Here is a 25,648-nt window from a genome sequence, read left to right as displayed (position 1 = left end):
GCGGGCCCACGCTATGCGGTCATACCAGACCTTCTGTTTTCTCTGGGCTCTGGCCAGATTCTCCTTGGCCAAGCCCATGAGCTCAGCAAGTCTTTCTTGGAAGGTCAAGACATTCTCCACCACTGATTCTCCATTGGGAGTGGCCTTCCCCTCCCATTCGTCTCTTATCAGGTCCAGGGCCCACTTATCCTTCTTCCATATAACAGTTCAAAAAGGTGAAAACCCAGTGGACTCCTGGGGCACTTCCCTGTATGTGAACAGCAGGTGAGGTAAGTACTTGTCCCAATCCTGCAGGTGCTGGTTGATAAAGGTTTTCAGCATCATCTTTAGAATTCCATTGAACCTCTCCACCAGCCCATTAGACTAGGGGTGACATGCTGAGGCCCAGATGTGCCGGACCCCACATTTCTCCCACTAGCACCGGAGCAGGGCTGACATGAAGTTGGATCCTTGGTCTGTTAAGACTTCCTTGGGGAACCCCACTCGGCTGAAGATGGTCGAAACTGTGGAAAAACCTGAGTGTCTCTGGATTAAGTTTAGAAGTGTGTGCAACAAGAGTGATGTAGTGGTGGGAGTCTGCTATAGACCACCGGACCAGGGGGATGAGGTGGATGAGGCTTTCTTCCGGCAACTCACGGAAGCTACTAGATCGCATGCCCTGATTCTCATGGGTGACTTTAATTTTCCTGATATCTGCTGGGAGAGCAATACAGCGGTGCATAGACAATCCAGGAAGTTTTTGGAAAGCGTAGGGGACAATTTTCTGGCGCAAGTGCTAGGGGAGCCAACTAGGGGGGGCGCTTTTCTTGACCTGCTGCTCACAAACCGGGTAGAATTAGTGGGGGAAGCAAAAGTGGATGGGAATCTGGGAGGCAGTGACCATGAGTTGGTTGAGTTCAGGATCCTGACGCAGGGAAGAAAGGTAAGCAGCAGGATACGGACCCTGGACTTCAGGAAAGCAGACTTCGACTGCCTAAGGGAACGGATGGGTAGGATCCCCTGGGGGACTATCATGAAGGGAAAGGGAGTCCAGGAGAGCTGGCTGTATTTCAAGGAATCCCTGTTGAGGTTACAGGGACAAACCATCCCGATGAGTCGAAAGAATAGTAAACATGGCAAGCGACCAGCTTGGCTTAATGGTGAAATCCTAGCGGATCTTAAACATAAAAAAGAAGCTTACAAGAAGTGGAAGGTTGGACATATGACCAGGGAAGAGTATAAAAATATTGCTCGGGCATGTAGGAAAGATATCAGGAGGGCCAAATCGCACCTGGAGCTGCAGCTAGCAAGAGATGTCAAGAGTAACAAGAAGGGTTTCTTCAGGTATGTTGGCAACAAGAAGAAAGCCAAGGAAAGTGTGGGCCCCTTACTGAATGAGGGAGGCAACCTAGTGACAGAGGATGTGGAAAAAGCTAATGTACTCAATGCTTTTTTTGCCTCTGTTTTCACTAACAAGGTCAGCTCCCAGACTGCTGCGCTGGGCATCACAGAATGGAGAAGAGATGGACAGCCCTCTGTGGAGATAGAGGTGGTTAGGGACTATTTAGAAAAGCTGGACGTGCACAAGTCCATGGGGCCGGACGAGTTACATCCGAGAGTGCTGAAGGAATTGGCGGCTGTGATTGCAGAGCCCTTGGCCATTATCTTTGAAAACTCGTGGCGAACGGGGGAAGTCCCGGATGACTGGAAAAAGGCTAATGTAGTGCCAATCTTTAAAAAAGGGAAGAAGGAGGATCCTGGGAACTACAGGCCAGTCAGCCTCACCTCAGTCCCTGGAAAAATCATGGAGCAGGTCCTCAAAGAATCAATCCTGAAGCACTTACATGAGAGGAAAGTGATCAGGAACAGTCAGCATGGATTCACCAAGGGAAGGTCATGCCTGACTAATCTAATCGCCTTTTATGATGAGATTACTGGTTCTGTGGATGAAGGGAAAGCAGTGGATTATTGTTTCTTGACTTTAGCAAAGCTTTTGACACGGTCTCCCACAGTATTCTTGTCAGCAAGTTAAAGAAGTATGGGCTGGATGAATGCACTATAAGGTGGGTAGAAAGCTGGCTAGATTGTCGGGCTCAACGGGTAGTGATAAATGGCTCCATGTCTAGTTGGCAGCCGGTGTCAAGTGGAGTGCCCCAGGGGTCGGTCCTGGGGCCGGTTTTGTTCAATATCTTCATAAATGATCTGGAGGATGGTGTGGATTGCACTCTCAGCAAATTTGCAGATGATACTAAACTGGGAGGAGTGGTAGATACGCTGGAGGGGAGGGATAGGATACAGAAGGACCTAGACAAATTGGAGGATTGGGCCAAAAGAAATCTGATGAGGTTCAATAAGGATAAGTGCAGGGTCCTGCACTTAGGATGGAAGAATCCAATGCACCGCTACAGACTAGGGACCGAATGGCTAGGCAGCAGTTCTGCGGAAAAGGACCTAGGGGTGACAGTGGACGAGAAGCTGGATATGAGTCAACAGTGTGCTCTTGTTGCCAAGAAGGCCAATGGCATTTTGGGATGTATAAGTAGGGGCATAGCGAGCAGATCGAGGGACGTGATCGTTCCCCTCTATTCGACACTGGTGAGGCCTCATCTGGAGTACTGTGTCCAGTTTTGGGCCCCACACTACAAGAAGGATGTGGATAAATTGGAGAGAGTCCAGCGAAGGGCAACAAAAATGATTAGGGGTCTAGAGCACAAGACTTATGAGGAGAGGCTGAGGGAGCTGGGATTGTTTAGTCTGCAGAAGAGAAGAATGAGGGGGGATTTGATAGCTGCTTTCAACTACCTGAAAGGGGGTTCCAAAGAGGATGGCTCTAGACTGTTCTCAATGGTAGCAGATGACAGAACGAGGAGTAATGGTCTCAAGTTGCAATGGGGGAGGTTTAGATTGGATATTAGGAAAAACTTTTTCACTAAGAGGGTGGTGAAACAGTGGAATGCGTTACCTAGGGAGGTGGTAGAATCTCCTTCCTTAGAGGTTTTTAAGGTCAGGCTTGACAAAGCCCTGGCTGGGATGATTTAACTGGGAATTGGTCCTGCTTCGAGCAGGGGGTTGGACTAGATGACCTTCTGGGGTCCCTTCCAACCCTGATATTCTATGATTCTATGATTCTATGGTCAGCAGTGCCTCTGCCACTGTGACTGCTTTGATAGACGACAAGGCCACTGCCTCCAGATAACAGGTAGCGAAATCTACCACCACCAGAATGTATTTCTTCCTCGACCAGGTCATCTTGCTGAGAGGCCCCACTATGTCCACAGCCACCTTCTGAAAAGGCTCCTCTATGATGGGCAAAGGTCTCAAAGCCACTTTCCCCTTGTCCCGGGCCTTTCCCACCCTCTGACAGGGGTCTCAGGATCTGCAATACTGTTGGACAGTGGTAAAGACCCCAGGCCAGTAAAAGTTCTGTAGCAACCTCTGCGGGGTGCGCCGGATTCCCTGGTGTCCTGAGTAAGGGATGTCATGGGCCAGGTACAGGAGCTTGCAGCGATACTTCTGGGGGACCACCAGCTGCCTCCGGATCCCCCACAACTCCACTTGCCCTGGCGGAGCCGATTCTCAGTACAGGAATTCCTTCTCTCACAGGAACCTCTCCTGGCAGCCTTTCCCCAGGGTCTGTGCCGCACTAAGGCCAGCCAGGTCCCTTACCTTCTGCAAGGAGGGATCTTTCTGCAACTCGGCCTGGAACTCAGTGGCTAGAAAAGGGATGGGGACCTGCTCCCTTTCACTGGCTGGGTCTGAACCTGCAGCCCCTGTGAGCCTTGTCCCTGGGTGCTCCCTCCCCACCAGGGTAGGGTACTGCGCCTCCGGTGAGGTACCCACCCCAATGTCAGGGCATAGTGCCCTCGCCAGCTCTGGCTATGGGTCACAACTAGAGCGTTCTGGGGGTTGCTTGGCCAATCCTCTAGATCACCCCCTATCAACACCTCAGTGGGCAAATGATGGTGCACCCCCCATGTCCTTGGGGCCGTCATTGGCCCCCCCCATTTCAGATGTACCCTCGCCATGGGCACCTTGAATGGGGTCCCGCCCATACCTGTCAGGGTCAGGTAGGTATCAGGCACCACCCGATCTTGGGCCACCACCTTGGGTCGGGCCCATGTCCCAGAATCCATTGACCTTCCTCCCATCCACCTCCAGGGGAACAAGGCACTCGCTCCGCAGGGACAGCCCTGCGCCCACCCTGTAAACTGAGAACCCTGAGTCTGGAGCATCCAGCCCTCCAGAGGAGCTGGTCTGGGAAACTCCTCCCTCCTGAGCAGCTGGTAAGCTGCCAGTCCCCCCTGCCTGGGAAGCCTGCCCTCCCTCCAGCTGTGTCCCTAACCAGTTAACCCTGTGAGGGCTCAATTTGCTTAGTTCGTCCTTGACCTTCGGGCACTGGGTCTGTATGTGGCCTCTCTGTCCACAGTAATAACAAGTCATGTTCCGTTGGTCCCCTCAAGCCAGTCAATTGGTCCTGATGCCGGTTGTTCCCCTTGAGAGGGGGTTCTCCACATTCCCCCTTGGGGGGGGGTCCCAGGCTGACTCTCTCTCTGCATCATAGAATCATAGAATATCAGGGTTGGAAGGGACCTCAGGAGGTCATCTAGTCCAACCCTCTGCTCAAAGCAGGACCAATCCCCAACTAAATCATCCCAGCCAGGGCTTTGTCAAGCCTGATCTTAAAAACCTCAAAGGAAGGAGATTTCACCACCTCCCTAGGCAACGCATTCCAGTGTTTCACCACCCTCTTAGTGAAAAAGCTTTTCCTAATATCCAACCTAAACCTTCCCCACTGCAACTTGAGATCATTACTCCTCGTTCTGTCATCTGCTACCACTGAGAACAGTCTAGATCCATCCTCTTTGGAACCCCCTTTCAGGTAGTTGAAAGCGGCTATCAAATCCCCCCTCATTCTTCTCTTCCGCAGACTGAACAATCCCATAAGCCTCTCCTCATAAGTCATGTGTTCCAGTCCCCTAATCATTTTTGTTGCCCTCCGCTGGACGTTTTCCAATTTTTCCACATCCTTCTTGTAGTGTGGGGCCCAAAACTGGACACAGTACTCCAGATGAGGCCTCACCAATGTCAAACAGAGGAGAATGATCACGTCCCTCGATCTGCTGGCAATGCCCCTACTTATACAGCTCAAAATGCCACTAGCCTTCTTGGCAACAAGGGCACACTGTTGACTCATATCCAGCTTCTCATCCACTGTAACCCCTAGGTCCTTTTCTGCAGAACTGCTGCTTAGGCATTCGCTCCCTAGTCTGTAGCGGTGCATGGGATTCTTCCGTCCTAAGTGCAGGACTCTGCACTTGTCCTTGTTGAACCTCATCAGATTTCTTTTGGCCCAATCCTCTAATTTGTTGAGGGCCCTGTGTATCCTATCCCTACCCTCCAGAGTATCTACCTCACCTCCGAGTTTAGTGTCATCTGCAAACTTGCTGAGGGTGGAATCCACACCATCCTCCAGATCATTTATGAAGATATTGAACAAAACCGGCCCAAGGACCAACCCTTGGGGCACTCCACTTGATACTGGCTGCCAACTAGACATGGAGCCATTGATCACTACCCGTTGAGCCCGACAGTCTAGCCAACTTTCTATCCACCTTATAGTCCATTCATCCAACCCATACTTCTTTAACTTGCTGGCAAGAATACTGTGGGAGACCGTGTCAAAAGCTTTGCTAAAGTCAAGGAATAACACGTCCATTGCTTTCCCCTCATCCACAGAGCCAGTTATCTCGTCATAGAAGGCAATTAGATTAGTCAGGCATGACTTGCCCTTGGTGAATCCATGCTGACTGCTCCTGATCACTTTCCTCTCCTCTAAGTGCTTCAGAATTGATTCCTTGAGGACCTGCTCCATGATTTTTCCAGGGACTGAGGTGAGGCTGACTGGCCTGTAGTTCCCAGGATCCTCCTTCTTCCCTTTTTTAAAGATGGGCACTATATTAGCCTTTTTCCAGTCGTCTGGGACCTCCCCCGATCGCCATGAGTTTTCAAAGATAATGGCCAATGGCTCTGCAATCACCTCCGCCAACTCCTTTAGCACTCTCAGATGCAGCACATCCGGCTCCATGGACTTGTGCTCATCCAGCTTTTCTAAATAGTCCTGAACCACTTCTTTCTTCACAGAGTGCTGGTCACCTCCTCCTCATGCTGTGCTGCCCAGTGCAGTAGTCTGGGAGCTGACCTTGTTCGTGAAGACAGAGGCAAAAAAAGCATTGAGTACATTAGCTTTTCCCACATCCTCTGTCACTAGGTTGCCTGCCTCATTCAGTAAGGGGCCCACACTTTCCTTGACTTTCTTCTTGTTGCTAACATACCTGAAGAAACCCTTCTTGTTACTCTTAACATCTCTTGCTAGCTGCAACTCCAGGTGTGATTTGGCCTTCCTGATTTCACTCCTGCATGCCCGAGCAATATTTTTATACTCATCCCTGGTCATTTGTCCAATCTTCCACTTCTTGTAAGCTTCTTTTTTGTATTTAAGATCAGCAAGGATTTCACTGTTAAGCCAAGCTGGTAGCCTGCCATATTTACTATTCTTTCTACACATGCGGATGGTTTGTCCCTGTAACCTCAATAAGGATTCTTTAAAATACAGCCAGCTCTCCTGGACTCCTTTCCCCCTCATGTTATTCTCCCAGGGGATCCTGCCCATCAGTTCCCTGAGGGAGTCAAAGTCTGCTTTTCTGAAGTCCAGGGTCTGTATTCTGCTGCTCTCCTTTCTTCCCTGTGTCAGGATCCTGAACTCGACCATCTCATGGTCACTGCCTCCCAGGTTCCCATCCACTTTTGCTTTCCCTACTAATTCTTCCCCGTTTGTGAGCAGCAGGTGAAGAAGAGTTCTGCCCCTAGTTGGTTCCTCCAGCACTTGCACCAGGAAATTGTCCACTACACTTTCCAAAAACTTCCTGGATTGTCTGTGCACCACTGTATTGCTCTCCCAGCAGATATCAGGGTGATTGAAGTCTCCCATGAGAACCAGGGCCTGCAATCTAGTAACTTCCGTGAGTTGCCGGAAGAAAGCCTCGTCCACCTCATCCCCCTGGTCCAGTGGTCTATAGCAGATTCCCTCCACGACATCACCCTTGTTGCTCACGCTTCTAAACTTAATCCAGAGACTCTCAGGTTTTTCTGCAGTTTCATACTTGAGCTCTGAGCAGTCATACTGCTTTCTTAGATAAAATGCAACTCCCCCCACCTTTTCTGCCCTGCCTGTCTTTCCTGAACAGTTTATATCCATCCATGACAGTACTCCAGTCATGTGAGTTATCTCACCAAGTCTCTGTTATTCCAATTACATCATAATTCCTTGACTGTGCCAGTTCTCCCTGCTTGTTTCCCAGGCTTCTTGCATTTGTGTATAGGCACTTGAGATAACTCATTGATTGTCCCGCTTTCTCAGTATGAGGCAGGAGGCCTTATTGGGATCCAGGAAGTGGGCGGGCGAAGCCTACGCAGAGTAGCCCTATTGGGATCCAGGAAGTGGGCGGGCAAAGCTCGCCCACTGCTAAAGGATCCCCCCCCAGCCTAAGGGGGGGATCCACAGGACCTGGAAGCCAAATGATTACGTGGGACAACTAATGAAGAACAGGAACGGGAGTGCGGTCAAAGGGTCAAAAAAAGGGAACCGGACGGGGACACCGAGCAGAGGACCCCGGACAGCGTCCACCGCTCCTCAAAGGCGTCAAGGGAGTCGGTGGACGCCGCCCAGAGGAACTCTGCCCGGAGGCGTGAACAGACGGAGGATCGGAAATAGGCCCCGCAGTCGCAGGAGACTCCATCGGCCAACCTCCTCACCCTGGTTTTATAGATGGCCACTTTAGCCAGGGCCAGGAGGAGGTTGACCAGGAGGTCCCGCGACTTGGTGGGGCCACGGACAGGGAGTGCGTAAATAAGAAGGTGAGGAGAAAAGTGCAACCAAAACTTTAATAAAATATTGGTGAGGAGCCGGAATAGGGGCTGCAACCTGGCGCACTCCAGGTAGACGTGCGCCAGGGTTTCCCTCACGCCGCAAAAGGGGCAGGTGTCCGGGATTGGGGTAAACCACGCCAAGTACACGCCCGTGCTCACGGCCCCGTGTAGGAGCCGCCAACTGATATCCCCGGCGGGCCTCGGGACTAAGGTGGAATAGAGGCTGGCCCACCGGGGCTCCTCACCCTCTAGAGGTGGCAGGAGATCCCGCCACTTTGTGTCGGGGCGGGACGCGAGGGTGAGGACATGAAGGGTGTGGAGCACGAGCGTGTATGAGGCAGGAGGCATGCCCTCTCGCGCCCTCCTGTTCGTGGTTCCTCCCAGTATCCCACTTCCCCACTTACCTCAGGGCTTTGGTCTCTGGTACGGGGGAAGGCCAGATGGCTATAGAAAAGTAGTGGGAGATAGATATATTAGCTCCAGGCTAAACAAATCCCTGGTACCAGGTTAAGTGAAATGGAAGCTGCTCCAGGTCAATTAAGACACCTGGGGCCAATTAAGACCTTTCCAGAAGGCAGGGAGAAGGCTAGGTTGATTGGGACACCTGAAGCCAAACAGGGGCTGGCTGAAACTAGTTAAAAGCCTCCCAGTCAGTCAAGTGGGTGTGCATGTCAGGAGCTGTGGGAGGAAGTTGTGCTGTTGGAGAGGCTGAATAGTACACACCGTATCAGGCACAAGGAAGGAGGCCCTGAGGTAAGGGTGAAGTGGAGCTTGAGGAAGTGAGGGCTGCTGTGGGGGAAGTAGCCCAGGGAATTGTACATGTCATGTTTCTAAAAGGTCAGCTACCATAGCTGATACTATTAGGGTCTCTGGGCTGGAGCCCGGAGTAGAGGGTGGGCCCGGGCTCCCCCCCTCCACCTTTGACCCCTGATTAATCACTGAGACTGGGAGACAACAGAGACTGTGCAAGGAAGGATAACTTCTCCTCACCTCCCTCGCTGGCTTATGATGAAAATGGCTCAGTAGACTGTGACCCTTGTCTCTAGAGAGAGAAGTGTTACGTGCAGGGTCACAGTAAGCCTCTGAGGGTAGTGAAATCTGCCAGGAAACATGGGACCCACGGAGGCAAGGACAGAGCTTTGTCACATCTCCTTCCCCTGGTGAACCTAGTTTAAAGCCCTCCTCACTAGGTTAGTCAGCCTGCTTGCGAAGATGCTCTTCCTTCTCTTCGTTAGGTGGAGCCCGTCTCTGCCTAGCACTCCTCCTTCTTGGAACACCATCCCATGGTCAAAGAATCCAAAGCCTTCTCTCCGACACCACCTGCGTAGCCATTCATTGACTTCCACGGTTCGACGGTCTCTACCCAGACCTTTTCCTTCCACGAGGAGGATGGACGAGAAGACCACTTGCACCTCAAACTCCTTTATCCTTCTTCCCAGAGCCACGTAGTCCGCAGTGATCCGCTCAAGGTCATTCTTGGCAAGGTCTATTAATATTGATCCACTGTCATTCCTGGAAATCAGTGGCAGTGAGGCACTGAAATGCCTGGGAAGGTCTGGGCCTGTTGGACGAAAGCTGCTGCACCCGGAGGATGCTAGATCCCCCACACTCGGTTCTCTGGCCACTTTAAGCACCCTCCGGCGAGAGGATGTTTTAACTGGCCAGGCCGTGATTGGGCTGAGTGGAATTAGCAGGCTTGGCAATGAGAGTGCGGTCCCGTTGGCTCTTTGGCCAGTGGTGTCTTGGCCGTGCCCAGGGGAATTGTTTGATTTGCAGGGTGCTGCAGGGCTTTGTTGGGGCAGTTTCCTGGGGATCGACCTGTAGCCTGCATATGCCAAGGCAACTGTCCTAATTGACTCTGTTTGAGTTGGGCGCTGCCCCGACACGCAGCAAGAGACAGGCCCTGCCCGGCTGAGATCGGGGGCCCTGTTGTGCCAGGTGCTGCCCAGACACAGCAAGAGACAGGTCCTGCCTAAAGAGCTCACAGTCTGAACAGATAAAGGGAAGGAGTGGAAAATGAGGCCTAGAGAGGCAGCCAAGATGACATGGTAGATAAGGATTAGTCCTGTCTCCCAGCCCCACTGTTCTAACCTTCTGGGCCCCCACACCCAGAGCTGGGGACAGAACCCAGGAGTCCTGGATCCCAGCCCATCTGCTCTAACCATAGACCCCACTCCCCTGCCAGGGCTGGGGCCTGCAGCTGACTTGCTCCCCAGGTGAGTGAGAGCTGTGACTCCTATTTGACAAATGGGGGTACCAGGCAGAGCCCTGCTTTGCCTGGGGCTCAGGGCTTTGGGGCTGGCTGTCATGATACTCCCACTGCCGAGGGATGGGGCCTGCACATACACACCCCGCTGCACGGGGGTGGGGTGGGGAGGGGAGTCTGGCCATACCCCGCAGCCACTCCCCCACCTCCCGTTGGCAAAACCAGGCCCCCAGGGGCTGACATTGAGCACTTTTCTCACACTGCCCCAGCCAGCATCCCAAACTGCACAAAGGGGCAGGGGTCCCACTGACAGAGCAGGCTGGGAGCCTGTCCCAGGCTCCGGGAGGGGAGGGGGAGGTCTACTGAGTTACTGGGGTGGGGCTGGGAGCCAGGACTCTTAGGTTCTGTCCTTGGGTCCAGGAGGGAAGTGGGGTGTGGTGATTAAAGCAGTGGGGGAGGGGGGTGTTGGGAATCGGGACTCCTGGTTTTTGTCCCTGGCTCTGGGAGGGGAGTGGGTCTGGTGGTTCGAGCGGTGAGGGCGGGGGCAGGCCTGAGAGCCAGAATGCCTGGGTCTATAAAGAATGTCCCCTGACAGTGGGTATCTGGCCTGGCCAGGTTCCCCTCTGGTCTCGCTCTCAATAAAACACAGCACCTGGGCGGAGTGCAGGGGCCCCTCCCTGCCCCATCCAGCCAAGTTGGTCCAGCCAGCTTCACTCCCTGCCCCGCCGGTGCCCCCACCCCAGCAACCCTGTAATAGAGATGGGGGCAGTACTGGAGGTGGGGTAGGGGGCTGGGACTCACAGCAGCTCTTATCACACTAACCTCTAGTGGTGAGAGCTGTTCCAGCCCACTGAGGGGATTGTGTGGCCCTGGAGCTTCGGCCACTCCAGGGGAGCTGGGCTCATACATTGATGCATTTGCTGCATCTCTCCCCCACCCCAGCTGTGGGTGCAGGCTCTCAGCAGCCCTAGGCAGCGCCATTGCGTTGGTCACACATGGGTAAGTTCCCCCTCTCCCAGCGATGGGCGCAGGTTCACAGCAGCCCCAGGCAACCTTGGGCCAAACCACCAAGGCCTGGAGCTTCTGCAGCCTGTGAAAGCCAAGGCTCTGCAGGACGTGGTGGCTCCAATGGAGCCCTGTGGCTCTGACTGCCCCCGGGCCTCAGTTTCCCCAGTTGCAGCATGGGGGTCACACATCCATCGCAGGAGGGGGCTGGGACTGAGAAATCTGGGACTGGGCAGTCTCCATGGGGGATGCTTGCTCCTCCCTTCCCTTTCTGTGCCTTTCCATGCCCTGTTGCCAACAGAGAATGGCCACCCCAGCCGAGCCCAGAGCAATCTGCATCTCAGTGTTCTCCCAGACTCTGCCCATTAACCCTCTTCCCATTTTAGAAATCACTCAGGGGAACGATTTCCCATCTAAATAAGTACAATTCACTGCAGGTAAAAATGCAGGGAACACCACAAATCTGAGATTTGAACTGGACATTAGAAAGTGGAGAGAAAATGGGGTACAATCGGCGGAGGAGAACAAAGAACTTCTCAGGAATTTGAAAGAAGATGGGGGGATCACCATGGATTTTGATCTTTGTTATCTAGAGAGAAAGGGGGAAGGACTGGAGAGAATGGTATCACCATGGGAGAGGGCAGCGGTAAATCAGAGGGGATCTCATTCCCCCCCTTTCTCTCCCAGCTCCTCAGGGGTCACCTGCTCTTCTCCTCTCCCTGCAATTTCCTGGCTGTACAGAAATTTTTCCATCTGCCCTTTTCCCAGGTCTCCCTCCACCCTCCTGCCTAGCCACACACAGGAAACCCAATGGGGGCTGGTTCCCTCCACTCCTGAATCTCCCAGTTGTGCCCCAAGGCAGACAGAACCTGGCAGGGCCAGGCGGGGCATTGGTTGTCACCCCAGGGAGCAGATCCCAGCAGCTGCAAGATCCCATGTTCTCATGGACACTGGTGCATAGTTAGTTCCCTGACCGTCCTCAGCACCTTCCCCCAGGTCTCTCTCCATTACCTGGAGGCTCCAGCTCCACAGCGGAGGCAGGCAGAGCCCGGGACTGTACCCCAGGTTAGCTCGAGCTGGAGAAGGTCCCCCAGGCTGGGCACAGGGGGGTTAATGAAGGTCTCTCCCGGCATAGACCTCTGCTCAGCCTGGGCCCCCACATCACAACGGAGGCAGCAGCGTGGCACTCACCCAGGACCTGATCACACTAAGGCCTGGTCTACAGTAGGCGGTTATTTCAGAATTAGCCGAGTTGCTTCAAAATAAAACTGATTCTGTCCACATGACCAAACCAGTTTTTTCGGTTTAAAGGGCTCTTTAATCCAATTTCTGTACTCCACCTAGGCAAGTGGAGTAGCGCTAAAATTGAGATCGCAGTTCCGGGTTACAGGTACTGTGGATGAAATTCAACGTTATTGGCCTCCGGGAGCTATCCCAGAATGCTCCCTTGTGACCGCTGTGGACAACACTCTCAACTCTGATGCACTAGTCAGGTAGGCAGTAAAAGCCACAGGAACTTTTGAATTTCCTGTTTGGTCACCATCAGCACAGGTGACCATCAGCACAGTCCACCATCACAGGCGACCATGCAGAGCCCACCATCTCAAGAGACCACGCAGTCCCGGATTCACAAACGAGCTCCAGCATGGTCCGAACAGGAGGTACTGGATCTCATTGCATGTTGGGGAGACGAATCTGTTATGGCACAACTACGTTCCAAAAAGAGAAACACAAATACATATGCTAAAGTCTCCAGGGCCATGACGGAAAGAGGCTACTCCAGGGACACAGAGCAGTGTCGTACAAAAATCAAGGTGCTCAGGCAAGCGTACCAAAAAGCCAGGGAGGCGAACGGGCGCTCTGGGTCACAGCCCCATACATGCCGCTTCTACTGTGAGCTGCATGCAATTATGGGGGGTGACGACACCACTACCCCATCACTGTCCACGGACACCTGCAAGGGGGGAGGAGCACGGAGCGAGGAGGATGAGTTTTTGGAGGATGAAGAGGAGGAGGAGGACCATGCACAGGCGGCAAGTGGGGAATCCGATTCCCCCCCAGCCAGAAACTATTCTTAACGCTGGAGCCTACAGCCTTCCCCAATCCCAAGGCATGCTCCCGGACCATGACCCTGGGGAAGGCATTTCTGGTGAGTGAGAGCTTGATCGGAGCCACGCAGTGGGGGGTGGGGGAAAACCCAGCTGCGCTGGGCTGTTCCGTTTAGTTTAAAGTGCTCATCCCTGCTCAGAGCCTCATCGGCGCCATGCAGTGTGTGTCTGTGTGGGCGGGTGTTGTGTGAAGCGAACAATTGCGGAGTCGCGTAAAGCGTTACATGAATACGAAGAGAGGAGGAAACTGTCTTCTGCAGTTTCCACAGTATGCATCCGATGAAGTGAGCTGTAGCTCACGAAAGCTTATGCTCAAATAAATTGGTTAGTCTCTAAGGTGCCACAAGTACTCCTTTTCTTTTTAAAATATAGTTGAACTGCTCCTTACTACTGTCCAGGGTACCTGTGTACAGCTTCATGAGCCTTGGCATTAAGGGGTAGGCTGGGTCCCCGAGGATAACTATAGGCATTTCAACATCCCCAACAATAATTTTCTGGTCTGGGAAGTAAGTTCCTTACTGCAGCTGTTCGAAGAGACCAGAGTTCCTGAAGATGCGAGCGTCATGCACCTTACCCGGCCATCCCACGTTGATGTCGATGAAACGTCCCTTGTGATGCACCAGTGCTTGCAGCACCATGGAAAATACCCCTTGCGGTTTATGTACTGGCAGCCCCGGTGGTCCGGGGCCAAGATAGGGATATGAGTTCCGTCTATCGCCCGGCCGCAGTAAGGGAACCCCAGCAGATTAAAGCCATCCACAGCGGTCTGCACATTTCCTAAAGTCACTACCTTGATAGCAGCTGGTCAATGATTGCGTTGGTTACTTGCAGCACAGCAGCCCCCCCATAGATTTCCCCACTCCAAACTGATTCCTGAATGACCGGTAGCTGTCGGGCATTGCAAGCTTCCACAGGGCTATGGCCACTCACTTCTCAACTGTGAGGGCTGATCTCATTTTGGTGTATTTGCACTTCAGGGCAGGGGACAGCAAGTCACAAAGTTCCATGAAAGTGGCCCTACGCATATGAAAGTTTCTCAGCCACTGGAAATCATCCCATACCTGCAACACTATGCAGACCCACCAGTCTGTGCTTGTTTCCTGGGCGCAGAATCGGCCTTCCACGGCATGAACCTGGCCCATGATCTCCCAGTCGCCACATGCCGTGCCGTCTGTGTCCATGTCCTCATCACTATAGTAATCGTGCTGTCGTCGCTTCCTCGCCCGGTTTTGCACGTACTGCACATACTGCTGGATAATGCGCGAGGTATTTACAATGGTCAAAACTGCAGCGGAGATCTGATCGGGCTCCATGGCTATGGCACCTGCACGGGTAATCCTGGAAAAAGGGCACGAAATGTAGGAGAGCAGAGTGGCAGCGGAAGCTGTGCTGTTCGGTTCATGGTAGCTGAACAAAGGCTGAAAATGGCTGTCTTCTGTGGCTTTCACAGAGGTGGGAGCCCAGGACAGACTACATGGAGAAGCTCGGAAGGGTGGCAATAGCCGGACAGCAGAGTTGGCGGCGGAAGCTGTGCTGCTCGGTCACGATGGCCGAGCAGAGTTGGCAGCGGAAGCGTTCGATGAGGAAGAGAAAGAGTAGATACTAGAGATTACATAGGAAGATGAGAGGAAATGAGAGGTGGATTCATAGTAGCAGGAGAGCAGCGGTGCACCATCTGCTGAAAGGAGTATGGCGTCTGCACGCCAAAAAGGCACGAAACAATTGTCTGCCGCAGCTTTCTGATGACACACACCCAGAAACACCCGCGAGAATGTTTTTGGCCCATCATGCCCTGGGAGCTTAACCCAGAATTCCAGTGGGCGGCGGGGACTGCGGGATAGCTACCCACAGTGCACCGCTCCGACATTCAATGCTAGCCTTTGTACTGTGGATGCAATCCGCTGAATTCACGTGCTTCAGTGGGGACACAGACGACCGAATGTATAAAATAGCTCCCGAAAATTCAAATAGAATAATTTCCAAATAATTTCGTACTGCAGAGGTACCCTTAGTCCTTCCTTTGTTGTCCCGGACTCCTGCCTCCCCAGCACCCTCACGGCTCCCAGGCCCCAGGCGGGGCTGCCTGAGCCTAAAGACTGAGGGAGGATTCCTGGGGGAGCCCCAGGTGCTCTGGGAAATGAGTTCTGTGACTTCTGCCTCTGCGGTTGCAGGCGTCTCCCTTCCCCGCCACCCGCGCATGCGTGACTCTTCCCTCCCCCCGCCATCTGCGCATGCGTGATTCCCCCGAATTTGCGCATGCCCGGAGCCGGGAAACAAGGTGGGGCGAGGTCACACCTTTCACTGGACCAGCGTCTGTGGGCGGGGGAGACAAGCTCTCGAGCTGCACAAAACTCTTCCCCGGACCTGGGAGAAGCTCCAACGGCCCTCACGAACTCTCAGCCCTTCTCGTCATCCCCGCCAACGTCACTTCCGCTCCCAACAGCGTCAGGAACTACGTCTCCCAGGCTGCCCTGGGCGGCGCTTCCGCGTTCCGTCGCTCAGGTAAGGGCCTGGCCCGCGCCTCTCCCGCAGCCGGCGCCTCTCAGACCCGCCCCCCCCGAAGCCTCCCGGGCTCCTTCCGCTTTCTGAGGCGAACTGGAGCCTGGTGCGGGCAGTCTGCGCTGTGGGGAGCCGGGGAGCGGGGGCAGGGGCCGCTCGCTGGGCGGGGGGAGCCTCAGTCCCGGGGTCCGACCTGCCCCGCCCGCGTCCTGCCCCCCCCGCCCACACAGGGACCTGGCCCGGGCTTCTTCTTCCCCCTCCCCGTGTCCTGCCTCCCCCAGCACCAGTTTGTAACGTGCTCCCCCCCAGGGTTACCCGGTGAGACGGACCAAATATCGGGACACATGGGGGAAGCAAAAAAAAAAAAAAAAAAAAAGAGAAAAGCAGCCGGAGCGGCCAGTGCGGCAATACCGGGACAAATGGCGTCCAGGGACAAAGAACTAAAAATCGGCACAGACGTCTGGTCACCCTCCCTCCACCGCTGAGCCTAGGGTCTGGTTTAGCTTCGCTCCTGGGGTGCCCTGTGCTAGCCTCAAATCAGCTTCCTGGGGTCACTTCCTGCCTCCCCCTGCACCCCAGCCACCCAGCGCCCAGGGACAGGGTTTCCTTTCAGGTGTGAAGGCGGCAATTCAGCCGTGAAGGGGCGGTGCTGACGGAGCAATTATTGACCCTTTCTCTGTTTTCCTTTTCAGGTTTTACCCCCTTTTTCTCTGATTTCTCTCCCTGATTGTCACCGATGGATGTAAAATCCGTGTTGATTTCTCCCCTTTTCTCTCTAGTTCAATTTAAAATCTCAGATTTGGGATATTTTCCCACCCATTTGATGTGCAGCAAACTTTCTTTGTTTACATAGGAAATTGTTGCCCTGAGTCATTTCCCAACTGGGATGGGTTTTAATGGGTGCAGCAGCTTGCAAAGCCCTGAGACACACCTTCCCAAAAGGGCAGGGGGGGCTTCCAGTTTCTGGCACTCAGAGGCCAGGCCAGCCAGGGACATGCTTCCATGCTGATGATGGGTACTGCTTGATAACAATCCAAAGCAGTGCGGACTGACGTATGTTCATTTCCATCATCTGAGTCGGATGCGGCCATCAGAAGATTGATTTTCTTGTCTAGCGGTTTGGGTTCTGTAGCGTCTGCATCAGTGTTGCTCCTTTAGAACTTCTGACCACATGTTCCACACCTCGGCCTTCTCAGATTTCGGACGGCACTTCAGATTCTTACACCTTGGTCAAGTGCTGTAGCTATCTTCAGAAATCTCACATTAGTACCTTCTTTGCATTTTATCAACTCTGTAGTATAAATGTTCTTAAAATGAACAACATATGCTGGGTCATCATCCGAGACTGCTATAAAATGAAATATATGGCAGAATGCAGATAAAACCATGCAGCAGGAGACATAATGTTCTCCCTCAAGATCTTCAGTCTCAAATTTAATTAACACATTATTTTTTAACGACCATCGTCATCATGGAGACATGTCCTCTGGAATGATGGCTGAAGCATGAAGGGGAATATGGATGTTAGCATAGCTGGCACATAAATATTTTGCAGTGCTGGCTACAAAAGGGCCACGTGAATGCCTGTTCTCACTTTCAGGTGACATTGTACGTAAGAAGCGGGTAATATTATCGCCAGTAAATGTAAACAAACTTGTTTGTCTTAGCGATTGGCTGAACAAGAAGTAGGACTGAGTGGACTTGTAGGCGCTAAATTTTTACACTGTTGTGTTTTTGAGTGCAGTTATGTAACAACAGAAAATCTACATTTGTAAGTTGCACTTTCATGATAAAGCGATCGCATTACAGTATTTTATCTTTTCTACAGTGCAAATATTTGTAAGAAAAAATAATATAAAGTGAGCACTGTACACTTTGTATTCTGTGTTGTAATAGAAATCAATGTATTTGAAAATGTAGAAAAACATCCAAAAATATTTCCAATAAATTTAAATTGGTATTGTTTAACAGTGCGATTAAAACTTTGATTAATCGCAGTTAACTGAAACAAATTGCGAAAGTTAACTGCGATTAATTGACAGCCCTAGTTTTGAATTTTTCTGTTACATGCAGGACAGTCTAGAACATCAGCGTGCAGGGAAAGAGCCTGGGGGGAGTTGTGCTGTGAAATTATTTCCTGTTCTGACATGTTCCCAATTGTCCTTTTGCCCTAACAGGCTGCAGCGCAATATCCATGTTTTCTGCCAAGTTTTTCCGTTCTTCCAGGGACCAGGGAAGGGAAATGGCTGTAGTGGAGCCAGTTGAGGTAGGGATTATCAGGGAGTTGCTGGTGGGTTCCTGTTGGAGGGAGGAGGGCAGTAAATACAGAGGAGGTTGGCATTTCTGGGGGGGTTGGTTTGAAGGTGGGAGGGGTTAGGAAATACTCAGGGTGGAGAAATGAAGGGGGGCAGTGTGATGACAAACCTGTTGGGATTTGTTTACTGTGAGACCTAGATCCCAGCAACAGATGCATGGAGTTTGTGGGTGGGAATTTCCTGATTTGACAAACAGGAAGCAAACACCCTGGAGTGGGCTGAGAAAACTTACTAGACTCCAATACTGGAGCCTGAACCTTTAGCCAGAGGCCCCTGTGAGATTTAAAGGGGAACCCACCAGTAAGGCCCAGGGAAGATACCCCATACCGCCTGCTGGCCATGGGGAGAGTGTTCTGATTCTCACCAGAGAGTTGTCCCTGGTTCCTGCTGGGGGCTCCATCTCCTGTATCAGCCTCTGGCTAATAGGTGAGTGATGAATGTGAAGACGCCTGCCCCCTCTCTCTGCTGGGAGGGGTGCAGGGCTCTGTCTTTCTCCCCTCACCCTGATGCCTCCTAGCTGCTCTGATGGGATGGGGGTAGGACTATGCTGACAGCCTGTCTCCCAGATCTTCTATGTGATTGGCCCTCCTCCCCTCTGAACAATGGGGTTGTCAGGAGGCTCTTGCTCTTTCAGGGGCTGGTGACCTTTGAGGAGGTGGCTGTGTATTTCACCAAGGAAGAGTGGGCTCTGCTGGACCCGGGTCAGAAAACCCTCTACAGAGATGTAATGCTGGAGAACTATGAGACTGTGACCTCGCTGGGTAAGGATTACTGTTCCCCCAGGTATTAGAAGGGGAAATGAGGAGTTAAGGTTCACAGCATCTCACAATGCAATTCAACTGTGCCCTGTTTCAGCAACACCCCAACTGGCCAATGACAAACATTACTCTGGTGGCTACAGAATACTTTGGGAACAGAGCACAAGTGCGGTATAGCACAAAGTTTAACACCTTCTCTTTGCTAACGCAAAACTTGGGGCTAGGTCCAGTGCAGGGAACAGAAGCTATCTACAGTGGTGAGCTGGAGCCGGTTCGCACCGGTTCGTGTGAACTGGTTGTTAAATTTTGAAGCCGGTTTAGAACCGGTCGTTAAAGGGGTGGGCAAACTCCGGCCCGCAGGCCACATCCTGTCCGGGCCGCCTGAGCTGTCATCTGAGGAGGCTCCCCTTAGAATCCCTTTTTAATTTTTACTCATCCGGTGGTGCTCCGGGTCTTTGGCGGTACTTTGGCGGCGGGTCCCTAACTCGCTCCAGGTCTTCAGCGGCACTGAAGGATCTGCTGTCGAAGATGCGGAGCGACTGAAGGAACCGGTTCGTCAGCTTTTGGCAGCTCATCACTGGCTATCTACCCCTAGCCTTCACTCAAACACTGAGCCTACTGCACACAGTCCATCTCTGACTTTTACAGTGTTACCACCCTGTTAGCCTTGCACTAAGGGTATGACTACACTACGGAATTAGATTGAATTTATAGAAGTAGATTTGTTTAGGGAGTGATATTATAGAGTTGATTGTGTATGTCCCCACTAAGTGCATTAAGTCGGCGGATTGCGTCCACAGTACCGTGGCTAGCATCGACTTTCGGAGCATTGCACTGTGGATAGTTATCCCATAGTTCCAGCAGTCTCCGCCACCCATTGGAATTCTGGGTTAAGCTCCCAATGCCTGATGGGGCAAAAACATTGTTGCGCGCGGTTTTGGGTACATGTCGTCAGTTGCCCCTCTCTCCGTGAAAGCAATGGCAGACAATCGTTTTGCGCCTTTTTTCCATGCGGACTCCATACTGCTTTCAGCAGATGGTGCAGTAGGACTGCTAACCGTCGTCATCGAACCACCGCTTCCGCTACAACTCTGCTCTCCTGCTCTTATGAATCCACCTCACAGGTGCTCTCGTCGTTCTCTATAAATATCTATTCTTGTGGCATCTGTCATCAGCCACCGCTTCTGCTGCAACTCTGCTCTCCTGCAGACACCATACCACGGCAATCACGGAGCCCACTCAGATCACCGTGGCAGTTATGAGCATGGTAAACACCTTGCGCATTATCCTGCAGTATGTGCAGAACCAGAACCTACAAAAGCAGGCGAGGAGGTGACAACAGCGTGGTGACGAGAGTGATGAGGACATGGACGCAGACTTCTCTCAAAGTACGGGCTCTGGCAATTTTGACATGCTGGTGGTAATGGGGCAGGTTCATGCTGTGGAATGCTGATTCTGGGCCCGGAAAACAAGCACAGACTGGTGGGACCACATAGTGTTGCAGGTCTGGGATGATTCCCAGTGGCTGCAAAACTTTCGCATGCATAAGGGCACTTTCATGGAACTTTGTGACTTGCTTTCCCCTGCCCTGAAGTGCAAGACTACCAAGATGAGCGCAGCCCTCACAGTTGAGAAGCGAGTGGCAATAGCCCTGTGGAAGCTTGCAACGCCAGACAGTTACCGGTCAGTCAGGAATCAGTTTGGAGTGGGCAAGTCTACTGTGGGGGCGGCTGTGATCCAAGTAGCCAACGCAATCATTGAGCTGCTGCTATCAAGGGTAGCGACTCTGGGAAATGTGCGGGTCATAGTGGATGGCTTTGCTGCAGTGGGGATTTCCTAACTGTGGTGGGGGAATAGACAGAACACATATTCCTATTTTGGGACTGGACCACCTTGGCAGCCAGTACATAAACCGCAAGGAGTACTTTTCCATGGTGCTGCAAGCACTGGTGGATCACAAGGGACGTTTCACCAAAATCAACGTGGAATGGCTGGGAAAGGTACATGACGCTCGCATCTTCAGGAACTCTGGTCTGTCTGAACAGCTGCAGCAAGCTGCCTGGAGTGTGCCCCCTCTCGCCCCCCTCCCCCCGTGTTCTTGGGCATCTGGGTGTGGAGGCTATGGAACTTGGGGAGGAGGGCAGGTGGTTACACAGGGGCTGCAGCGACGGTCTGTGCTCCTGCTGCCTTTCCTGCAGCTCAACCATACGCAGGAGCATATCAGTTTGATACTGTAGTAGCCTCAGCATTGCATCCCGCCACCTCTCCTCTGGCTCCCGCCACCTCTCCTCTTGTGCGTCCCTCCTGTCCTCATGTTCATTTTGTGCTTTTCTGAACTCTGACATTGCTTGCCTCCATGCATTTTGCTGAGCTCTTTCAGTGCGGGAGGACTGCATGAGCTCTGTTACGAAGCGTGGGGGAGTCAGGGTCCTATACCCTTGTTTCCTGCGATTCACGTTCACCGTGACTCTCAGCCAGCCAGTAGAACAGCAGGTTTATTAGAGATGACAAGGAACGCAATCCAACCCCGAGCTTGTAGGCATGAACAGGACTCCTTAGTCAGGTCCTTGTGGGGGTTAGAGAGCTTAGACCCCCACTCTGGGGCTCTCCCCTCTTCCCTAGCCCACGCCAAACTGAAAGAAAAACCCTCCAGCGTCCCACCCAGCCTCCCCCAGCTCCTCCTCCAGCCTTTGTCCAGTTTCCCGGGCAAAGGTGTCACCTGACCCCAATCCCCTCCTGGCTCAGGTTACAGGCTCTCAGGTATCCCATCCCCACATTCCCAGGTCAACACTCCCCCCTCCCTGCAGCGTCACAAGCTCAGAGAACACTAAAATACCGCCAGCTCTCCTGGACTCCTTGCCCCCTCATATTAGCTTCCTGGGGGATCCAGCCCATCAGTTCCCTAAGGGAGTCAAAGTCTGCTTTTCTGAAGTCCAGGGTCCGTATTTTGCTAGTCTCCTTTCTTCCTTTTGTCAGGATCCTGAACTCAACCATCTCATGGTCACTGCTGCTTAGATTGCCACCCACTTCTATTTTCCGTACCAATTCTTCCCTGTTTGTAAGCAGCAGGTCAAGAGGAGCACGGCCCCTAGTCACTTCGTCCAGCACTTGTACCAGGAAGTTCTCCCCAACACTCTCCAAAAACTTCCTGTATTGCTGTATTGCTCTCCCAGCAGATGTCAGGGTGATTGAAGTCCCCCATTAGAACCAGGGCTTGTGATCTGGAAACTTCAGTTAGTTGTCCAAAGAACGCCTCGTCTACCTCATCCTTCTGATCTGGTGGTCTATAGCACACGCCCAGCACGGCATCACCCTTGTTGCTCTTGCCTCTAAACTTAACCCAAAGACTCTCAACAGGCTTTTCTACAGTTTCAAACTGGAGCTCTGAGCAATCATACCGCTCTCTTACATACAATGCAACTCCTCCACCTTTCCTCCTGTACCTGTCCTTCCTGAACAGTTTATACCCATCCATAACAGTGCTCCAGTCATGTGAACTGCCCCACCAAGTTTCTGTTATTCCAGTCATGTCATAGTTCCTTGATTGTGCCAGGACTTCCAATTCTTCCTGTTTGTTTCCCAGGCTTCTTGCGTTCATGTACATGCACCTAAGATAACTAGCTGATTGCCCTACTGTCGGAGAAGAACACAGTTCTCACTCTCAGGTTGGGTGCAGCAAGTCAGATACAGTTTATTATCTCAAGCAATTGTACAGAGGGAGAGAGTGCACTAGGACACAGGGTTTCCCCCACCTAGGCAGGTCTCTCCCAGATAAAAAATTTGAGCAAGTATTTAAACCTTTATTACAGACAATAATAAGCAACAGCTGCATATTGTTTATATATATTCCTTCATGATATCTTATTTTTCTTACCATTTCTCTTATAGTATGCGTTCTATTCTTATCTAATACAAGGTCACAACAGCCTCTTTCACAGTTGTTTTCCACTAGCTTCTCACTATCCCCGCTTCTACAAATCTCGCGTTATTAAAGCTAGAGTTAGCCTGACTCCTGCTCATTTCAGAGGCCTGCATCCAAATTCCCTCTATCTACTTCCGCACTCCCCCCTTTTGTGCTTCCAGCACAACTGTCAATTCTAAACTTCCATTTTCATTAAATTTTGTATTTCAAACTCTGCATCAAATAGTTCAGTATTAGGGGTTTTAATTGGATACAATGACAATGCGTGGTTAGTATGGACATGAAAAGTATTATTATTACGTCCTTTACAACAACAATAACATAACCCTAAACCAAATAACAACAATACAAGCAATAACATGCCCGCAATAATACTATAATGGGGTTGTTGCACAGTTTTAGTCACAAAACACACTACATCATACTTAGTACATAAGATAGACACTCTATAAACGGTATGAACGGCATACTTTTCAACTCGATATATATTTTGAAGCATATGAGGTTGCCCTTGTAATTCAGAAATTTTCTGAATCTCTGGTAGGAGTGAAAGTAAATTTTGGAGTCGATCAGGTATTAGGGTGATCCAGTTATAGAGTATCTGAAACCTAAGGGCTGATTGAAAAATTCTATCCGCAGGCCTGCAGCAGTGGTGAGATTAAAATGAATATCTTGTAATATGGTGGCCTCAACATGCACACAGCTATCATTAGCTTGGAAGAGTAGGTGTCCTGTCAGGGTAGTTCGTTGTCCCATACCCTCCCAACAAACGTTGTCATGAACAGTGACAACTTCCCCTGGCTTCAGTTTACATTCACACTGAAGCTGTGGGAGTTCTAATGGCCAGAATGCCCATTGACTCCTTCTCCGTATCCAAATGTTGGGTGTTATTCTGGGAGCACTGACACAAAATCTATTAGGCATACCAGGTAGCCTAAGTTCCCAAATGTCTCGGTGAATTACACAGTCCACGTGCATCCTCCCCACGGACCAGGCAGGATATGGTATGTGGGAGCCCACATCCCTCCAACCGGTCCGTATGCTTGAAAGGAACACTGCGAATGTTTGCACCTCCACCAAGAATATCTCCAAGTGTGTCTCCATGGCCACAGATCAGATGATAATCCTGAAGTGTCTGTAAGGGCAGTAGGCCAGGCCTGATGCTCGAGATCACTCCGAATGGCCTCAGCTGGTCATTCAGGAAATCCTGAATTTCTGAGCAAGCCAGATCCCACTGCAATGCCTTCCCAGCCTCAGTGATATTCAGTACCATCTCTGTTAACAGCTTCTGGGTCATCGAACTAAGGGTGGAGATAACACGTAATTCACCCACTCCAGGCTGAACCTGGGTTAGTTGTGCTCCAGTTATAAGGCCAGTAACTTTTTCCAATTGTCCTAATTTCTCTTCATGTTCTTGGTTTCTATAAATATTCCAAATTGCTGCTGCACTATTGGCCCCATCCCATAGGGATTCAGCTAAGTCCCTCTTCTTTCTAGAGGAAACCCAGGCCCTTTGTTGTGTTAACCTAATGGCAGCCCCTTTTGAGCAATTTGGCTATGTAGAGGTAATTTGAAAACTGGACAAGGGCAGTGTGAATTTTATAGTCCCTAATGTAGCATTAATCACAGTCCATCGATATCCTACTACATCTCTTTCTGGTACAGTACTATACCACATCTGTTGGCTAAAGAGGTTCATATACTTCCGAGAGGCATTAGCATCAATGACATAAGAGGGGGTATATTGCAATATGGTACAGGTTAAATTATTAGTTACTGGAATAATTTCAGTATAGGTAAAATTTCTAGTGACAGAACAAACTCTTTGGGTATATGTTTGATTATTCACTAGTTGGGTGACCAAATAACAATGAGGACCTCTTTCATCTAACATTTTACAGACTCCAGGAATGACCATCATATCTACTTCGCTATAGAACCCACTAATCTCGATTTCTGATTCTTGGGGTTCATCTTTAGTGATATCATATATTTCTATTTCCACTGATCGATTTGTTTTCCATTCAATTGTTCTCTCATATGAACTATTCTGAACCTTAAAAAAATAAATTTTCTGAACAACATTTCAATAAATCACTTAGATGTGAAGGTCTTGGCCAATAGGTTTCGTTAGAATATACAGTATCATTTGTATTTGTGGTGGCAAATACAGTGGTGGCAAAGGTGGAGGGAATGGTGGGAGTAATGTTCGTGGCTGTAAGGCATTTTTGTTATTCATCATCCAGAAGACAATTAGGGAGGGCAGTGCATTCTGATGGTACTTGCCCATAAGCACAGATTCCAGCCCCTGGAATAAACCCACCCCACTACTTCACTCCACATTCCCAAGAATACATCCCACAACTCCTTCCCTGCCAATGTACACTGCTCCGTCTTCGCCACCAAGGCCAACTATCAATGTCTTTTGTAGTCAGGAATCCTTGGATCTTGGTGGTTTCAGCAGAGCGGGCGTTCCTTCTTCTCTCTTGGAACAGTCGTGGTTTTACATTATACAGGGGAGAGGTTACTAGCACATCATCCTGAAATGCTTTGATTCTTCTAGCAAAATTCAAAGGCACAGTAGGTCTGTCAGTGGACAAGGGAGAGGTTACTAGCACTCCATCTTGTCCTTTTCTCCTGCTGTCCAGATGGAACAGCAGCATCAAGAGGAGAGATAGCAATCATCAGTCGGGGAGTCATCCTGAGGTGGAGGGACCTTTTTGCAGTGAGAAGCATGGGTCCAGGTAGTCAGTCCTGGGCACTTCACAGCAGTGTTGGTGGTTAGCAGGACTTGGTAAGGGCCTTTCCAGCGCGGAGCCAGGGCAGTCTCTTGCTGATGGACCTTTATGTAGACTGGGTTCTAGCGAGTGGCAGGGTTGTTCAGGATCCTTGGGTAGTGCTTCTTTCACCTGTGTATAAACAGACTTTTT

At 51.3% G+C, this 25,648-nt stretch overlaps 2 protein-coding genes across 2 annotated transcripts in view; one reads left to right on the top strand and one right to left on the bottom strand.

Annotated features, from left to right (window-relative positions):
* The window catches only part of WDR31 (WD repeat domain 31), a 67,710-nt gene extending 52,311 nt beyond the window's left edge, over positions 1 to 15,399 (bottom strand). The window contains exon 1 of the mRNA XM_074973612.1: positions 12,128 to 15,399. The gene's annotated coding sequence lies outside the window, so the exon portion shown is untranslated. The remainder of the gene's footprint in view (positions 1 to 12,127) is intronic.
* A 47-nt stretch (positions 15,400 to 15,446) lies between these two features.
* The window catches only part of LOC141999698 (uncharacterized), a 76,771-nt gene continuing 66,569 nt past the window's right edge, over positions 15,447 to 25,648 (top strand). The window contains exons 1-3 of the mRNA XM_074973373.1: positions 15,447 to 15,726; positions 17,901 to 17,989; positions 18,673 to 18,799. Coding sequence (XP_074829474.1) covers positions 15,456 to 15,726; positions 17,901 to 17,989; positions 18,673 to 18,799 — 487 coding nt within the window. The 5' untranslated portion in view covers positions 15,447 to 15,455. The remainder of the gene's footprint in view (positions 15,727 to 17,900; positions 17,990 to 18,672; positions 18,800 to 25,648) is intronic.

Source organism: Natator depressus, chromosome 16, assembly GCF_965152275.1.
Source record: "Natator depressus isolate rNatDep1 chromosome 16, rNatDep2.hap1, whole genome shotgun sequence".
Taxonomy (NCBI): domain Eukaryota; kingdom Metazoa; phylum Chordata; order Testudines; family Cheloniidae; genus Natator; species Natator depressus.
This window is presented reverse-complemented; position numbering and strand designations above follow the sequence as displayed.